Consider the following 17,324-nt stretch of genomic DNA (forward strand, 5'->3'; position numbering starts at 1 on the left):
AGTGAACGGCTCGGTCTTTGTTTTGGTAAATTTGCATGCAAACCATCATCATTTCGTCATCATCACCATCCAGTGGCGTAGCCACGGGGGTGGTTTTGGACATAAAACCCCCCCCAGAGACCAAATTTTTAAAATAAATTTTATTTTCGAACCTTCTCGAAATTAAAAAATGTTTTAACATAATCGTTAAAAAAACAACAGATTTTCCGAAAAAATATCATACCAAAGTGACGTTTCACAAAATAGCACCCCAGTACGGGGCGCTAAATTTGAAAACACACGGTTAAATTTAAGTTGCGTTCTTATTTTACATCCACGTTTAGATACCATCAATGTAGAAGTGGGTCCCTATATATTCCGTGTATAGTAGAAAATCGAAAATTTGTTTTCAATAAAATGAAATATCTGCAGTTATCAGACGTCGCAACTCATTTCTGATTAGTGCGCATGATAGTACATCCATGCGTGCATGATGCGCACTACTAATGAAATATTTCAAATTGTCGCGACTCGCGTCGCAGCGCGAGTGCTCAATCGCGCGGTCCGGTTTGGTGCCGGCCCGACAATAAGGTCCGGAAATAGCGATAGGGCCCCAGATGGGGACTCCCGTGGAGGTGCTCTGAATGGCATTTACTCAATGTTTTGGATAGACGAATCCAAGTAAAAATAAGAAGAAGACACACGACGGTGTTAACATTGACAGATCCTACAGCTCAGCATAGGGAGATCATTTTAAAATGCTTATAATAAATTCTAGACAAAATGTAATTAAAATCTGATTGATGTACGGTGCGGAAAAAGTTCTGAATTACATATCTGAAAGCTTATCTCAATTTTTTGAAAATTTTCCAAAAATGTATCTATCATACAGTTCGGAACTTTTTCCGTATCATACATCAATCAGATTTTAATTACATTTTGTCTAGAATTTATTATAAGCATTTTAAAATGATCTCCCTATGCTGAGCTGTACACTCAGCGAACTGGACTAACGAAATTCATAACTGGCGCCTTATGAATCTTCGACCAATTATTACACCAGCAGTGATTCTTATACGCAGTTAACTTCCTGAGTAATCAAGCGTCGATGGGCGTGTGGTCTACATACCAGCCTCCCGACCCCGACGTCGGGGGCAGCAGGGACAGCAGGGACAGCATGGACCATGTCCAAGGGCTTGACGACCCCTCCTCAGCTGTCTGCGAGTCAGGGAGAACTGCCTAGGGCGTGGTGGGATTTAGCAGTGGGCTCTGCTAAAATCCCTCCCAAAAAAACCACAAGTGCCCGTAATCAGACTCTATCAAAGCGACTGTGTGCCGCTTCAAAAGCACAAGCCCAGGGAGTGCCAATTGGCATGGGGAGTGTCCCTACTTCGGTAGGGTAGCGCGTGAGCTGCTTCGGCAGGGAGTGAGTGATCTGTTTGTGCTGAGGCAGGAGTGTCATAGCGCGTCACCGCTATTGTCACCTCGAAGCGCAGCAGAAGTCTGAGTATGGACTGCACATGCTGAGGTAGGAGTGTCGTAGCGTAGTATCGTTGATTAGTCCCTACATACCGCTATCGACACCTCGAGGCATGGCAGTGGATTGTTAGAGTGAGTTGGGGAGTGTCCCTACTTCGGTAGGGTAGCGCGTGAGCTGCTTCGGCAGGGAGTGAGTGATCTGGTTGTGCTGAGGCAGGAGTGTCATAGCGTGTCGCCGCTATTGTCACCTCGAAGCGCAGCAGAAGTCTGAGTATGGACTGCACATGCCGAGGTAGGAGTCGAGGTACCTATCGACACCTCGAGGCATGGCAGTGGAGTGATAGAGTGAGCACCCGAAAAAGGGTCACATGGAGCGAATGGTCTTTGGAGAAGCTGCTTCGGCGGCAGGGTAGCAGTGGGTTGTACCAACACACCTATAGTTGTGCACATGTGGTGCATGGGGAGTGTCCCTGCTTCGACAGGGTCTGCTTCGGCAGTGGTGTGATTGATCTGCTCGTGCTGAGGCAGGAGTGTCGTAGCGTAATATCTGTAGGCCCAGGCAGTTACCGCTATTGACACCTCGAGGCATGGCAGCGGAGCGCCCGGGAGAGCATTCAAGTAAGACTCAAATGGAGTGAATGGTGTGCGAGCACCCAAGTCAGTCTCGCATGGGACGAGTGCCTGTGTGAGCGATAATGAGCGAGTACGCTTAGTACTGCCATCCCCCCAGAAGTAGTACTGGGAGGTAGTTCCTGGGGGAAACGATGGTGGAGCCCAAGGGAGTTTAGTCGGTATTACGTGTGGTCTGCTTCGGCAGTGGTGTGATTGATCTGCTCGTGCTGAGGCAGGAGTGTCGTAGCGTAATATCTGTAGGCCCAGGCAGTTACCGCTATTGACACCTCGAGGCATGGCAGCGGAGCGCCCGGGAGAGCATTCAAGTAAGACTCAAATGGAGTGAATGGTGTGCGAGCACCCAAGTCAGTCTCGCATGGGACGAGTGCCTGTGTGAGCGATAATGAGCGAGTACGCTTAGTACTGCCATCCCCCCAGAAGTAGTACTGCGAGGTAGTTCCTGGGGGAAACGATGGTGGAGCCCAAGGGAGTTTAGTCGGTATTACCGGTATGGTCGAGTCCGACACTCCAGTACACTTCCGTGTGGTAGTTTGGCAACTGCAATGCACGTGTACTGGGTTAGTGTGTAAATGCATTCTCCCTCGTAAAAAAAAAAAACCCCTACGTCCATGGTTCGAACCCAGTCTGCCGCACTTTACTTTTTTTAAATGAAAATCGTCATTCATAAGGCAACATATTGAAATTCATACCGATTCCTTGTGGCAAATTTTCATAAGGCATTTGATTGAAAATCATACGTCCATTTTCCTCAGTGTAGGATCTGTCAAAGTTAACACCGTCGTGTGTCTTCTTCATATTTTTACTTGGATTCGTCTATATATAGACAATGTAGACTATAGCCTATAGGCAATGTAGGCTCTTCAAATTAGAGTCCTACAAGAAGAGTAACGTCATGTGCCACTTTGACAGATCTCCTGCTCGTTTGGAACGCGCATTTGTATGGAACTGACAGACGATTCTGTTCCAATTCTGACACTTGACGACACTGTTATTATAGTCACTGTACTTCAAATGTGAAGCGAGAATTCTCGCTAAACTTTTCAAAAGGACCTAAGTAACATTTTTTTCATGAATTAATTTGAATAGCGCAATCGAAAGCTTTCATGTTGTTCTTTTGATTGCGCTATTCAAATTAATTCATGAAAGAAATGTTACTTAGGTCCTTTTGAAAAGTTAAGCGAGAATTCTCATTATTTATTCAGGCATACCTTCTTTGCACAGTTGTCACTCAATCAAAACATACGAGATGTGAGTCGAAATTATGTTTTTTTGTTTACATCGTGTTCTTCGGTGCAGTGATTTCTGAACCGCGTGTTGCATAATTTTCTACCGGAAAAAAACGCGTGTGATTTTCCGATTTTTCCAGCTTCAGTTCTGGAAAACTGTTAAGTTTAGTCTACCGTCGGTGTGAAACATGAATTCTGCGAGTCCGACTAAACAAATTTAGCATTATTCTTCCGCGGTATTAATTGCGAAATTATTGTGTTGTTTTCTTTTGTAGTAGCTTTCCGCCCGCTGCTTGTGGTAGTGTGTCTTTTGGGTAGAGTCCAAAGACTTCTGAGAGTGTCTCGCGTTGTCCATTCATGCTTTGCATTTGCCGTCTGCACTCTTGTGTAGTCTCACAGTTGGATTCTCCCGTCGTGCAGTGAAGGAAGTGATTCGATTCCGTTCTGGCAACACGCGATATTCGCTCCGGTAGTTCAATCCTCCATTCAAAGGAGGGCAAGTTATAGTGGGCTGTGGATAAGAAAATAAGGATTTGCAGTGCTTCCGAAGTTGGCACCCGAAAAGTTTATGAGTGTCCGGAAGGTGTGAGAATCCGAAGTGTAAATAACGTGATCATAACGTGGAGAATTTTCATTTTGCGCAAAAACGATGGCTTTAGGATCGGAAAAAGCCGAGAAGGACAGTACTTCGATAGTAGCTAAGGGTGGGCCGGCGTCTAATCCGGAACCGAAGAAAAAGGGTAAGTTATCTGGACATAACACTTTTTAACATTGGCCATCACAACCCTCTTGGCCTGAAGGTGTTCCCTACAAATCTATTTCTTCAAAAAAATTTATCGCACTTTCTTCGTTTGTTAATCGATAATCGCAGTGATTGAGTTAAACTTCCGCCCCCTCTCAGGATCGGGGAGAATGCACTCCATGTGGTATTCAGTGTTCTGGAAACGGTTCCAAGAATACGGAATAACACATGCAGCACACGGCGGATAGTCATATAATCAGTTACGTAATGACCTCCCGTAGCTCGACGTCGTTGTCGTTGTCGCGGCGAACCGAACTCACTGCTATGCGGTTAAGCTAAGGGAAAAGTGTGCTCTCCTGCTTTTAACTGTTCCTGTCGGATCGAGTACATTTTTGTTGCTATACCGGAAGGACAAAGTTGAACCATTGCAGTTTAGGGCAGTCTCATGTAATAATTAGCTGAAAACAACAAAACAAAGAAGCATGAAAGAATCAAAATAATTTCTGTCGGCGCTAGTCCGGCTCAACTACAATCAAGATTACTGTGGTAGAAGTGATGAAAAGTGTCTGTATGGAAAGGAGTGTTTCGGTGCTTCTGCCTGCGGCGTGAGAGAATAGGAGAGTATCGCGACTGTCTGATGGCACGGAGGGTTTTAATGGTGCTCTCTGTATGGCATCAATATGTAGTTATGATCGGCTACTTAATGACATTATTGGTTGATTGAGTGTTTTTCACTCTAACTGAAAGAACTTTTTCTCATAATATGATCGTGCTTTTGAAACCGCAGTTCACCAAATAAGAGACAATTTCGCATTCTGAATCCTCGGTTATAATGTTGCAAACATCCAAAATAAGCTTTTTGTATTGATGTTTTCTTAGTCAAATTGTTGTAAAACATCACCCCTTGCTGGCTACACTAGAGAAGTTTTAAGTATCAGGTCTGCTAGGTTACTTAACCATATTAGGTGCTCTGTAGATCCTACTTCACTGTGTTGGATTGTAAAACCGCGTCTGAGGAATAGACCTTTTTTCAAGGATCTCGTACCTTACTTAACCCGGGACCACAAGATGCGCCTCCTACTTAGTGGGTTCTATTATTTGAGCTTTTCATCCCATACCGGTAAAGCTGAGTTGACAACTTTTCGCTATGTGCTACCGACAAGGGCGGAACTCTTCATTCTACTATCACTTGCATCGACGCTCAGTAGATAGCTTCGTCATTGACTCGTGTTTGTTTTGATCAGATGCTCGGCAATGCAGGCACGAATATCTTGCGGCATGCAAGGATGTTATCGGTCATTTAGTAATCTGCGTTCGATCATTTAGTAATTTGACAATAACTTATTCCGGAGGCTTAATTTTATGATGTGTTGTATGGTGAACATCTAGTGCGAAGGTTTTTCTACAACTCTACCTAACAGGTCGATATTTGAATTCCGTTTATAAACGGAGTTAAGGCGTAGTAACTCATACTGAATGATAAAAATAATTGAATCATTTAATATAAGTTACTGCTACTAGCGATATTAGCTACGATATTAGTAATATTCAAAGAACGAACTGTTAGACAGAGTTGTAGAAAAACCTTCGCAATGGAAGTTTACCATACAACATATTTTGAAATGTACCATCTGGAATGTGTTTTTGGCAAACTACTAAATGACAAAACGCCGATTACTAAATGATCGAGAACATCCTTGGCGGCATGCATGTATCGTGGTTGATTAAATCAATTTTGTACTGACAATCTGTGTGTGTGTGTGTGTACAAACTAACCCCCACTGTCTGGCAGTGATGTTATGGAAGAAAGCTGTCTGTTAAAACAGTCAGATTTAATCCGGGAGTTAGAAAGTGTTAGCTCTACTGCAGCTCCAGTGACCCATTTCAGAGTGCCTGGTATTTCATGTCCACTCCGAGGTCACTATCACTAACAGTAAGCCCCGCCTGATTATGCTACCGTTTATCAAATGGATAATGGTATCATAATCAAACTTCCGAATGCAAAGTATTTATAATATATTTTGAATCCAGCGCGCATTTAGTTGAATTAATTATACATATATTTTTGAATAGTTGTATCTTATCATTTATATCTTCCCCACTTTTATTCACTGGTGATCTCATCTCTTTATCTTTCAGTATACCAAAAATATATTTTGAATGTTGACTCTTTTCTACTACCGCGGAAAGGAATGGGCGAATCAATCGATTTCAATTGTGGAACAAGATATTGGATAATTCCTTTTAAATGCAAAAACCTAGTAAATGGAATCAACAATCACCAGAAAACTGCATGAAAAATAAAATGTTTTGTGGAAAAAAACATTGCGATGCTGGTATGATAAATACTTGAACGGATTCGCATCTTATTACACTCGATGCATTTATTTTTAATATCTGACTTCAAATCAGAATTTGGACTTTTCGTATCAATGAGATCAAAGCAAGCACTTTCCGGGCCAAGAGAGAATCATTTTTCATTGTTTATGTTGAGGGTCACACATCAGTCATTTCTAGAATTAGCCTTGGAAAATAAACGAAAATCTTGCCTATTAGATGAAAATCCTTTTTCGTTTCATCGCTTTTGCCTCTCCCTCACTTTTCGCGAGAATTATCGCAGAACAATTAAAATTGTATGGGCCGCGCCGTGATTCAAACACAGAATAGTAACAATAATAGCCGTAGGGATACGTTTATTCTAGCCACACCACCACGCTATCTGTATGAAATCATTAAGTCATTTGTTCCACATAAGCTACTACCATTTGCATTGATGATGTCACGAAAAAATTCGAATATGAAAGAAAAAGAGCAACACAACGTTTGACGGCAATCGAAGTGAGTGAAAAATGGTTATCACTCTCCAGGCTGTTTTTCTTTCCCGAAAAACGATATCTCCCCGAAAATTTTCGTGAGGTAGCATCCTGTGTTCCTGAAATTGAGTAAGCATTACGAACCCTAATGTAAAATGTAGATTTTATGCACTGGATTTTTGTATTGTACTGTTATTTATTGTCAACAGGTGAAATGGTCACTTAAAACTAAATAGGGTTTCTCACCCCATTCCCGGCCTAACATGCGCACGACTGCATTATTTAATTGATATTTATGACTAGGGGCAACTTTTCTGAATTTTGTGGGCCGTGTAATATTGCGATGGGGTTTAAAGTATATCCAAAATGGGGTTTCTTAAATCCTGATAATTAAAAACACGTCTACTCAAGTTGGCGTTCAAGGTATAAGAGAACGACTTCAGTGAGCATTTATTGAAGGAAACCGAACATCGTAATTTATCGTTTTTACTCTCTCGCTTCTCAAATATCGTTTCATCTCTGAAAGGGTTTAACCCATTTAATCGATTATAACAATCCTTTTTCCTTTAGAACTGACATAAATTCATTATCAATTTTAATAACATTAAAAATACTCATTTTCGAATTCACTACTTAACATACTTCAGAATGAATTTGTTATAGACTTAGAACGTCAATTGTCTGACAAAATTTACATTTCCTTATTGAGTTTGAAATTATTTAATCCTTAAACTTATACAAAATCGTAATTGTTGATAATCTTAAATTTTACTTTTTCTTATATAATTTAATGCGTATCCCAGGACTCAATGTCAAATTACGACTGTACACATTGCTACTGGGTCTTTCAAACGTTTCAATTTTCTTCATCGACTTTTCTTCTTTTCGATCGCGAAATGCTTCGCGTTCTGATGGGCTAGTTCTTGTATGCTCTTGTTTCCCTTGCTTGGCATAGTCCTTCCTAGCAACGATCTCTTCATTCTGGAACCCGAAAACTCTTCCTCAGTGTCAATTGATGCTCGTCGTCGTTTCTGTCTTTGTATTGGCAACCGGATCGTCGACCTGGATTGTCGTGGAACCATGACCTTTAGTTGATTTCGATGTGCATTGCAATTGTGCCTGCCAAAAGAAATTTCAAACACATTAGTTGATATTCTTTTGACATATTTCGCCTCCACCCATCTCTCAATTGCATGCTTGTCATTATTTTTGTACCAAATTTTATCCCCCAGCGCTAAATTGAGAAATGGATCTTGAGACGCGTAGCTATAAAATTTATTCTTTTCATTATTAGGTAAAATTTCTGCTCTGTTAGGTGTATCCACAGCGGATGAATCTTTCAAAACTAAACTTTCTTTATAACTACGTCTGGGGTGTAAAAGGTCAACTAAAGTTTTGGTCTATAGCTCAACAACTTTTCTGATGGAAATCTTTCATCAGATGTAGAACAAGTGTTTCTATAATTTGCTAAAAATATGTTAATCTATCATCATCATCAAGTGATTTCGTCATAGGATCTAAAAGAAATTTTTCAATACATCTTTTACTAGTCGAACCATTCGCTCCGCTTGTCCGTTGCTACTCGGATTGTACGGAGGACTCTTCATAACCCTTATTCCTTGACGTTCCATAAATGCAACAAAATGACTAGAATTGAATGGTGGCCCTCCATCTGTCACTAGAACGTCTGGTAGTCCAAATCTAGAGAAAATAACAGTGAACTTCTTAATAACCTTATTCGCATCCGTTCCGTATTTCATTATCTCCACTTCAAGCCATTTTGTGTGGCTATCTACAACTAACAAATAAACTTTTGATTGGAGAAAAAAGAAATCAGCGTGAATGCGACTAAATGGACGATTTGTAGGAATCCACGAAGTACTACAAACCGGTTTTGGAACAACCGACATTTTTATGCATGGTTCGCAATGTTTTATAAACTGCTCTATATCCTTGTTTAAATCAAACCAAAAGAGGGATCGTCGAGCTATCTGTTTCATTTTAATAATACCGTTGTGGTTAGAGTGAAGCAATTTCAAAATATCCTTTCTAAGAGAATTAGGTACAAATACTCGATCCTGGTACATTACACAACCTTCTACTACCTCTAAATCACAACGCAATGAAAATATTTGGCGCCACTCCTTTTCTACTTTTCTAGGCCAGCCATTCTCAATATGATCTGCCACTTTTGAAAGAAATGTATCTGTCTTGGTTTGCCTCGCGATTAATGAGTAGTCCAGAGGGAATTCGCCGAAATAATTTATACTTTTGATACATCCGCTATCCAGCTTTTTAGGAACATTTTGAGCCAATGGGAATCTTGAGCAGAAATCCGCGTTTCCCATTTTGGAAGAAGGCCTGTAGCATATATCAAACTCGTATATTGACATTTCCATTACATATCTTTGTAATCTTGTTACACATAGCGAATGTTTGCCATCTTTTTCCAAAATGCCTAAAAGCGGCTTATGGTCCGTATAAATCGTAAATTTTGCCCGAAAAGAAATTTGTGGAATTTTTTACAGTGCATACTAGCGCCAATGCCTCCAAATGCAAAATAGGGTATGTTCTTTGTGCGGAGTTCAACGAAAAGGATGTGAAACTTATTGGTTTTTCCTTACCATCAATCATGTGAGCTATGACTCCTCCCAAACCATAGCTACATGCATCAGATACCACAATGATTGGTTTTGCAGGGTCATAATATTCAAGAAAATTTGCAGTCAATAAAGCGTTTTTGCTTTCTTCGAAAGTTTGCTGACATTTTTCGCTCCATACAAATTTTGCGTTCTTTTGTAACAAGGCATATAAACAACTCAATTTAGCAGACAAGTGAGGGACAAATTTACCATAAAAATTGATCAACCCTAAAAATGCCTTGAGCTCAGTAGTGTCTGTGGGAACTTTTGCTTTTTCAATAGTTGATAACTTTTCTGGTGAAGGAAGAAGTCCTTTTTCAGTAACCAAATGCCCGAGATAAACAAGAGAGTTTACGAAAAATTTACATTTTTTTAAATTCACTTTCAAATTAGCTTTTGCAACCGTTCAAGAACCATATACAAATTTGATAAACATTCTTCTATAGTCTCTCCCGCTATCAGCACATCATCTAAATAGCAACGTACATGTTTTAACCCAATTAAAATTTGATCCATCACTTTCTGAAAAATGGCGGCACTAGACGATGCACCCTGCGGCAAACGGTTATAAGTATAAAGTCCCTTGATTGTATTTATTACAACAAATTGCTTTGATCTTTCTGAAAGTTTGAGCTGAGTGTACGCTCCCGCTAAATCAAGGCAACAAAACCACTTGCAACCGGCTAAAGACGCAAATATGTCCTGCGCTAGCGGCAGCGGGTAAGTGTTGGGAATAATTTGTTTATTAATTGAGACTTTACAGTCAATTACCATTCTTATCTCATTATCTTTCTTAGGAACAATAACAACAGGAGACGCCCATTCACTAACCTGTATCGGTGTAATAACATTCTGCTTTTCTAGTGAATCCAAATGGTCAACAACTTTTTCCCTTAATTTGAACGGCACATCGTAGGCTTTCCTAAATATAGGTCTATCCTCTCTCAGGACAAGGTCAGCTTCAAATCCTGTGATTGGATATGAAAAATCACCGTCAAAAACTTTTGGAAATCGTGATTGTATGTCTGATTCAATATTACCCACATCGATTTTCGAAATATTTTCTGCATCTTTACTCGTTGCGTTGATTTGTGTAAAATTTCCAAAAGTTTTTCTCCAGCTAGGATAAAAAACATCTATCCAATTTCTGCCGAATAGCGGGACAAAACGCCTTGTACAATCAAGTATGATTAAGTTTACTTGATGCTGAGTGTGATTAACCATTACTTTAACTGATATTTCACCGAAAATGGATAACTGCTGCCCATCTACCACCATCAAACGACTGTTGCATTTAGAAACTTTAATGTGAGAAAAATACGTTCTATATACTGCTAAACTAATAACTGTAACTGCGGCACCACAATCTATTTCCATATTAAGTTCAACTCCTTCTACAGACACCTTTACAATACATGGCTCGCTAAAACGACTGCTTGCAATCATCATGCAAGGATAATCATCTTCATCGTCTGAATCTCTTATCTGTAATCGCTTGAAATCGTAGCTGTTGATTTCTACCGGTGCTTCTTTTACAAAATTCACGTTTTTACGATTTTTCAATTTGTAACAGTTGCGCTTTATATGACCTCTTAATTTACAAAAATTGCAAATCACGTTATGATGAGGGTTTTCGCCTTGATATCCACTTCGACCTGAATAGCTAGTTCCGGCTGATATTCATCGCGTTGCCGTTTGTAATAATCATAACGGTTATGATTATATCGCATACGTTCACCTTCTCTACTCGAGCTTCTACTTCTACTACGAAAACGCCTTTTGTAATTGTTTACATTTTGTCTACCATCTCTTTTCATATCGTTGATATTTGACTGATATCCTAAACGATATTTTACGGAGTTCACCTCCTTCGGATACTCGTCCCGTTCAATTAATTCTTTTGCGCGGCACTTAGCTAACTCAGTCCGAATAACCATCTGCTCAACTTCTTCTAATGTCATATCATCTTTCATCAACAGCTTATGTTTCAGGTCCTGATCTCTCAATCCAAAAACTATTTTATCCTTGATTGCCTCATCTCTGTGTGCGCCAAAACCACAATGACTAGCTAGTAATTTCAAAGCTAACACATAGTTTTCGGCAGGCTCATCAATGCCCTGTACACGAGCATGAAATTTATGCCTATGCATCATGTTGGGTTGCACTTTGTCTAGTCTTTCTTTTAGTTTACCAATCATATCAGCATAATCAATTTCTGCTATTTCAACCCCTGCAAATAAGTTCTATTTCATCGAATATAACCGACCCACTCAACGCTAAAAATATAATTTTTGATATTGTCTGCAACATTATTCAACTGGTATAGAATATTTATTCGTTTCATATAGTTAGCAAAGCTTGAACCACGCACATAATGGTCAATGCTTCCGATTAACGCAGACATGCTGATGAAAAATATCCGATTGTAAACACCTGATTGAAATAGAATGGCTCAAAATGACTTACTTGATCTCAGTTTCTTACTATCTCGTGTATCTTGTAATCGAATCGGTTGAAGATTACCTCACGATGTTCGTCTCACCAGTGCTTGTCTCACCAGTGCTCGTCTCACCAGTGTTCGTCTCACTGATGCTCGCTTTACTTTCGTTCACTCAACTCTCTTCGACTCTCGTCTCATCGACGCTCACCCTTTCCAGTGTCGGCCTCGCCGGCGGTTGTCACACGTCGACTGTACTCTCTCTTTTCACCGACTCTTCTTCTTCCACTCTTTTATTTTCTTTCTATGTTCTCGCTCTTTTGTTAAACTTAATCACCGTTCGCTTGTTTCTGTTACTAACACCACTGAGTTATTTTCGCTATATTCTTCGCTAATCGCTACACTTATTGTTTTATACAACTCACCGTTGCTTCCAACCACTCACTCTCACTGCTTCTTCCAAAATACTTATTCAAAATCTCTTCGACCCCACTTCTACACCTTCAAAATGGCGGACCAAGTGGGATAATGCAACTTCAATGGCCACGTTTCTTCCCACAAACCATGTGGTACAGTTTCTATATAACTTAGTTTCCCGTTTTACTTTTTTCCACTAATTTTTTTTACTTTCACCTGGGACAGCTAGTTGTTTAAACTACAATTTCATCCGTTTACAGATTTTTTTCATTCCACTTGTTGGAACACTGAATGTTAAAATTTTTCGCTACACGGCCCTCCTATGCACGCTTCCAGTTTTCACTAGCCGCTACGAAATAGATTAGTTTCTCTTGTTCACAATTGGATCCAACAATTCCACAAATAATTTAATCGGTTTTCACTCGTCGTCCACTTAAAGTATATCCAAAATGGGGTTTCTTAAATCCTGATAATTAAAAACACGTCTACTCAAGTTGGCGTTCAAGGTATAAGAGAACGACTTCAGTGAGCATTTATTGAAGGAAACCGAACATCGTAATTTATCGTTTTTACTCTCTCGCTTCTCAAATATCGTTTCATCTCTGAAAGGGTTTAACCCATTTAATCGATTATAACAGGGTTCACCTCTGCTTCAAAAATAGTTATTCTTGCTAAACACCGCTTGAAAAAGCTTTTATTTGATTTAAATTAACATGGTGCAGCACTCATTTCAGTCCTAGGCGATTGCTTATCCGGCATACCCCAAATCTCCTCGGCATACGCAATATTTTACTCAATCTCTCAACATGTTACTCTCATTCTCTCTTTCCGGACGGTAGAAAATGCGACGTAAACAAAAATATGCACGTTCCACGACAACAAGATGCCAGATGGTATTATTCATAATCATTTTTATTTGGTTGAGAAGATATATTTACTCATCCAAATTTCTTCCAAACACTTAAAAACAATATCTTTTCCACCTTTTGAAATCGAGAGAATTGTAAATAACATGATAGCGTCAACGTATTAGACAGTTTTCCTATTAACGATGAAGGATTATCTTCATACTAAAATAAGACTTATGGCCTTTTGGCAGCACTGTACAGCTAGAAGTTCTTGGGCCGAGGTGATTTTTTGTTCGGTTTGAGGATACATTTTTAAATGTATTCCAATATGTTTATATAAAATCTAGTGATACGAACAATTACAAAAGATTGAAGTGCGTGAGTTTAGCATTATTGTGTGGTGATAAACAGCCTAAAGCAATGGTTGTATCGAGCACTGTGACGATTTTCAGGTAGGTGTTTATTTGATGATACCGTTTTGTAAAAGTGGAAAGAATCACTCCGGCTCAGTGGTATTGCAGCGAAGAGCAAAAGTTTGAAATCTACATTTTTATTTTCTATAATTGGATCGATTAGGAGTGAAATAAATGGTTGAAAAATATTTTGTATTGTGCGAGATAAATAGGAGACTTTTTTAAAATGATCAATCATAAACCTACGGCTACTAAACAGTATAAATCATTAGCTTTCTGTGCAGTGAGCCGGGAATGGGGTCCATAGGCCCAAGTAGTGATTTACCCTACATTAGTATTGTCAAGATTGACATAAAACACGTCATTTTAAATGTTTTGTCCATCTATTGAATAGACGAGACATGCTTCGTATGCGCTTGTGTAGCCCATAATTGGTTCTGGATGCAGGAAGATTAAAGAGCGAGTGCATTCGGAGAAAAGATATTTTAGTTACCAGATAAAGATTGTCGCTCCGGTTCCCTTTGTTTTGCTGTCCGAAACATGTGTGGTACCTAACTGTCAAATCATATGTATGTTTAAAAGATATTTTTGTTACTAGATAAAGATTGTCGCTTCGGTTCCCTTTGTTCTGCTGTCCGAAACATGTGTGGTACATACCTGTCAAAACGTATGAATTTTCCTTCTTTGACATTTAGCTCCCCTATCCCCGCCAGCAAAAGATGTTCCGGACAGCGACGACAGCGACAATGTTTATCTAGTAACTAAAATATCTTTTGTATGTTTCCTTCATTGACATTTAGATTCCCTATCCTTGCCAGCAAAAGATGTTTCGGACAGCAACGACAGTGTTTATCTTGTGACTAAAATATCTTGTTTGGAGGTTATGGCGGCATATGTTGATGTCCAGCATGCTAAGCATGCTGGCACCGAGGCACGATTAAGGGCGTCAACAAAGAAGGCAATTAAATCAGCCTGAAGGATGTCCTCTACGTACCAGATCTCCTGTCTGTGAAGAAGATAGCAAAAGCGGACCTGAACGTTTTCGAAGACGGAAGCAATCTTGAAGCACGAAGGAGAGCTGATTGCAAGATGTCCCATGCGGGGCGATTTTTACGAGCTCGATCTGTTTGTCGATACTCGATACTGTGGCGGCCAACATGTGTGGAGCTGCGAACGGTAACCGCACTAACCGAACGGTAACGGCACCGTCGACTTGGCCATTTGGGAGAAAGGAACATGCAAGCACTCGTTAAGCACGGAATGGTAACAGGTATTCCCGAGGAGCCAGGTAAATTGGATTTCTGTGATATTTGTGTTCTCGGAAAGCAGTGCCGAGAACCATTCACGGGTACTAGAGCTCGTGCTGCAAGACCTCTAGAGCGAGTGCACTCCGATGTGTGCGGTCCCATCACACCAGCGGCTTGGGATAGTTCTCGGTACTTCGTCACCTTTATTGATGATTACACGCACTTCGCAGTAGCTTATTCCATCAAGAAGAAGTCCGAGGTGTTCCAAAAATTCAAGGAATACGAGGCCATGGCTAGTGCTGCTCTGGAGCACTCGATTTCGAAGCTGACTGTCGATCAAGGGAGTGAGTACTGCTCCAAAGATCAGCGTGCGTTCTACGTTTCCAAGGGGATCCAGATCGAGCCAACCGCAACCTACACACCACAGCAAAATGGGGTGTCCGAACGGTTCAATCGGACAATAGTCGAAAAGGTGCGTGCGATGCTTATTGAAGCCCAAGTTCCGAAGACTCTATGGAATTAAGCGGTCCTAGCGGCGGTGTACCTGACGAATAGAAGTCCAACCAATGCGATATCTGGCTGGAAGACTCCTGCCGAAATGTGGACTGGTTACAAACCGGATCTGAAGAAATTGCGTGTCTTCGGATGCAAAGCATTTGCTTGGCTGTCAGCGACACAGAGGAGAAAACTTGAGCCAAAAAGCAAGCCTGCTGTGATGATCGGCTACGCGCCGAATGCATACCGCCTGTGGGATAAAGAGAAGAGACTGTTATTCCTTGCCAGAGATGTGAAGTTTGATGAGAGCAGTCTTCCATTTGCCACCGAGATCCGTGATGAAGCTCCATTGGTTGTTGTTCCGTACGAGTTCGAGGATCAAGACAAGGAAGACGTGCACCACCCGGTGCGGTCTGTTCAAACCAATCAGCCACTCGTGGCTCAACAAGATGACATTCTGACTGACGAGGGTGAAAACGAAGTTGACGAAACCGGAGCGCTCCGGAGGAATAATAATATAATAAATTAACAATCATTTGTCATAAACTCAAGAGTTTTGTAGATCAACGACTTTTGGGGGAAATAGTATTTTTATGCACTTAAAAGCTTGGAAATCACTTTAACATGGACAAAACGTGAACGAAACGAATGGCAATGTTCACAAGACTTGTAGAGCACACCAAAAGCTTCCGTATAGAGGTTGTTGCGATAGTTTTCGACGTTTATATCTCTTGTTAGATTTTTTCCAAAATTGAAAATAGCCCAAAAACACTAAATTGACTTGAGCCACCTCGAATTTTTTTCCGAATTAGCTAAAATTTTGACAGGAGACTTATTTTAGCACAAGAATTGTGATGCTGTGCTGACCGATTGAATTTTTGATACTTTTTGAAAACATGAAGAGGTCTAATGCCCAGGGAAGTCGAGACAATTTCCAATCCGAAAATTACCTATACCGGTACCGGGAATCGAACCCAGCCACCCTCAGCATGGTATTGCTTTGTAGCCGAACGTCTTACCGCACGGCTATAGACGGCCCCAATAACTTTAGATAACTTTAGACAATAGATGTAATAAACTATAGAGGATGATTGTCGCTGCAGTTCCCTTTGTTATCGTCCCCAAACATGTTGGGTATCTATCTGTCAAAACGTACTGATTTTTCCTTTGTTGACATTTAGTGCCCTATCCTCGCCAGCCAAAGATGTTTTGCCAGTGACAACAGCGACAATCTTCATCTATAGTTTATTGCCTCTATTCTTTAGACATTTCAAAACCAAGTTAACGGCATTCATATATAGGAACGCCGTTGAACGACGGCTTGGATTGCAAACGGTGAGGAAATGTGATCTACAATTTTCACCGCCATACTACGACTTGATAAATAGGATTTTAGCCACCTGAGCAGAACGTTATTTATGTCTAATTTGTCAAATTTTGCTATGGCAATTTGGTGATTCATTTTGTTAAATTCAGCAGAAAGATCTGTATAGATTGCATCCACCTGATGGCCACTTTCTATTTGTCTTATTACAAAGGAAGTAAAGCACACTAGGTTAGTGGTCGTTGAACGTTTGGGCATAAACCCGTGCTGGTCGTTTGAAATGTAATGGGCGTAGCTTGGAGTCAATTCACTAAGAACAATCAACTCAAATCTCTTGGAAACAGCGCACAGCGCAGCTATTCCCCGGTAGTTTAATACGGTCCTTTTGCAGCCTTTTCTAAAACTGGAAATACATATGACTGCTTCCAGAAAACCGGAAACACTCCGGAAGTCAACGAGCGAGAGGTTGAATACTGCAGTAAGCGTTCTAACAAGCGACTCTGCGCAACGTTTAATAACAAGCGATGGGATACCGTTTGGGCCGCATCCCGTGGAGGATTTCAACTTCTTACTAGAAGCTATTATTGAATCGTTTGTGATGACCAATGGCCGCCTAGAGGCAAGAAGAC

At 40.6% G+C, this 17,324-nt stretch overlaps 1 protein-coding gene across 1 annotated transcript in view; it reads left to right on the forward strand.

Annotated features, from left to right (window-relative positions):
* The first annotated feature begins 3,370 nt into the window (after positions 1–3,370).
* The window catches only part of LOC134224784 (clustered mitochondria protein homolog), a 43,441-nt gene continuing 29,487 nt past the window's right edge, over positions 3,371–17,324 (forward strand). The window contains exon 1 of the mRNA XM_062704348.1: positions 3,371–4,057. Coding sequence (XP_062560332.1) covers positions 3,967–4,057 — 91 coding nt within the window. The 5' untranslated portion in view covers positions 3,371–3,966. The remainder of the gene's footprint in view (positions 4,058–17,324) is intronic.

This window comes from Armigeres subalbatus, chromosome 3, assembly GCF_024139115.2.
Source record: "Armigeres subalbatus isolate Guangzhou_Male chromosome 3, GZ_Asu_2, whole genome shotgun sequence".
Lineage (NCBI taxonomy): Eukaryota > Metazoa > Arthropoda > Insecta > Diptera > Culicidae > Armigeres > Armigeres subalbatus.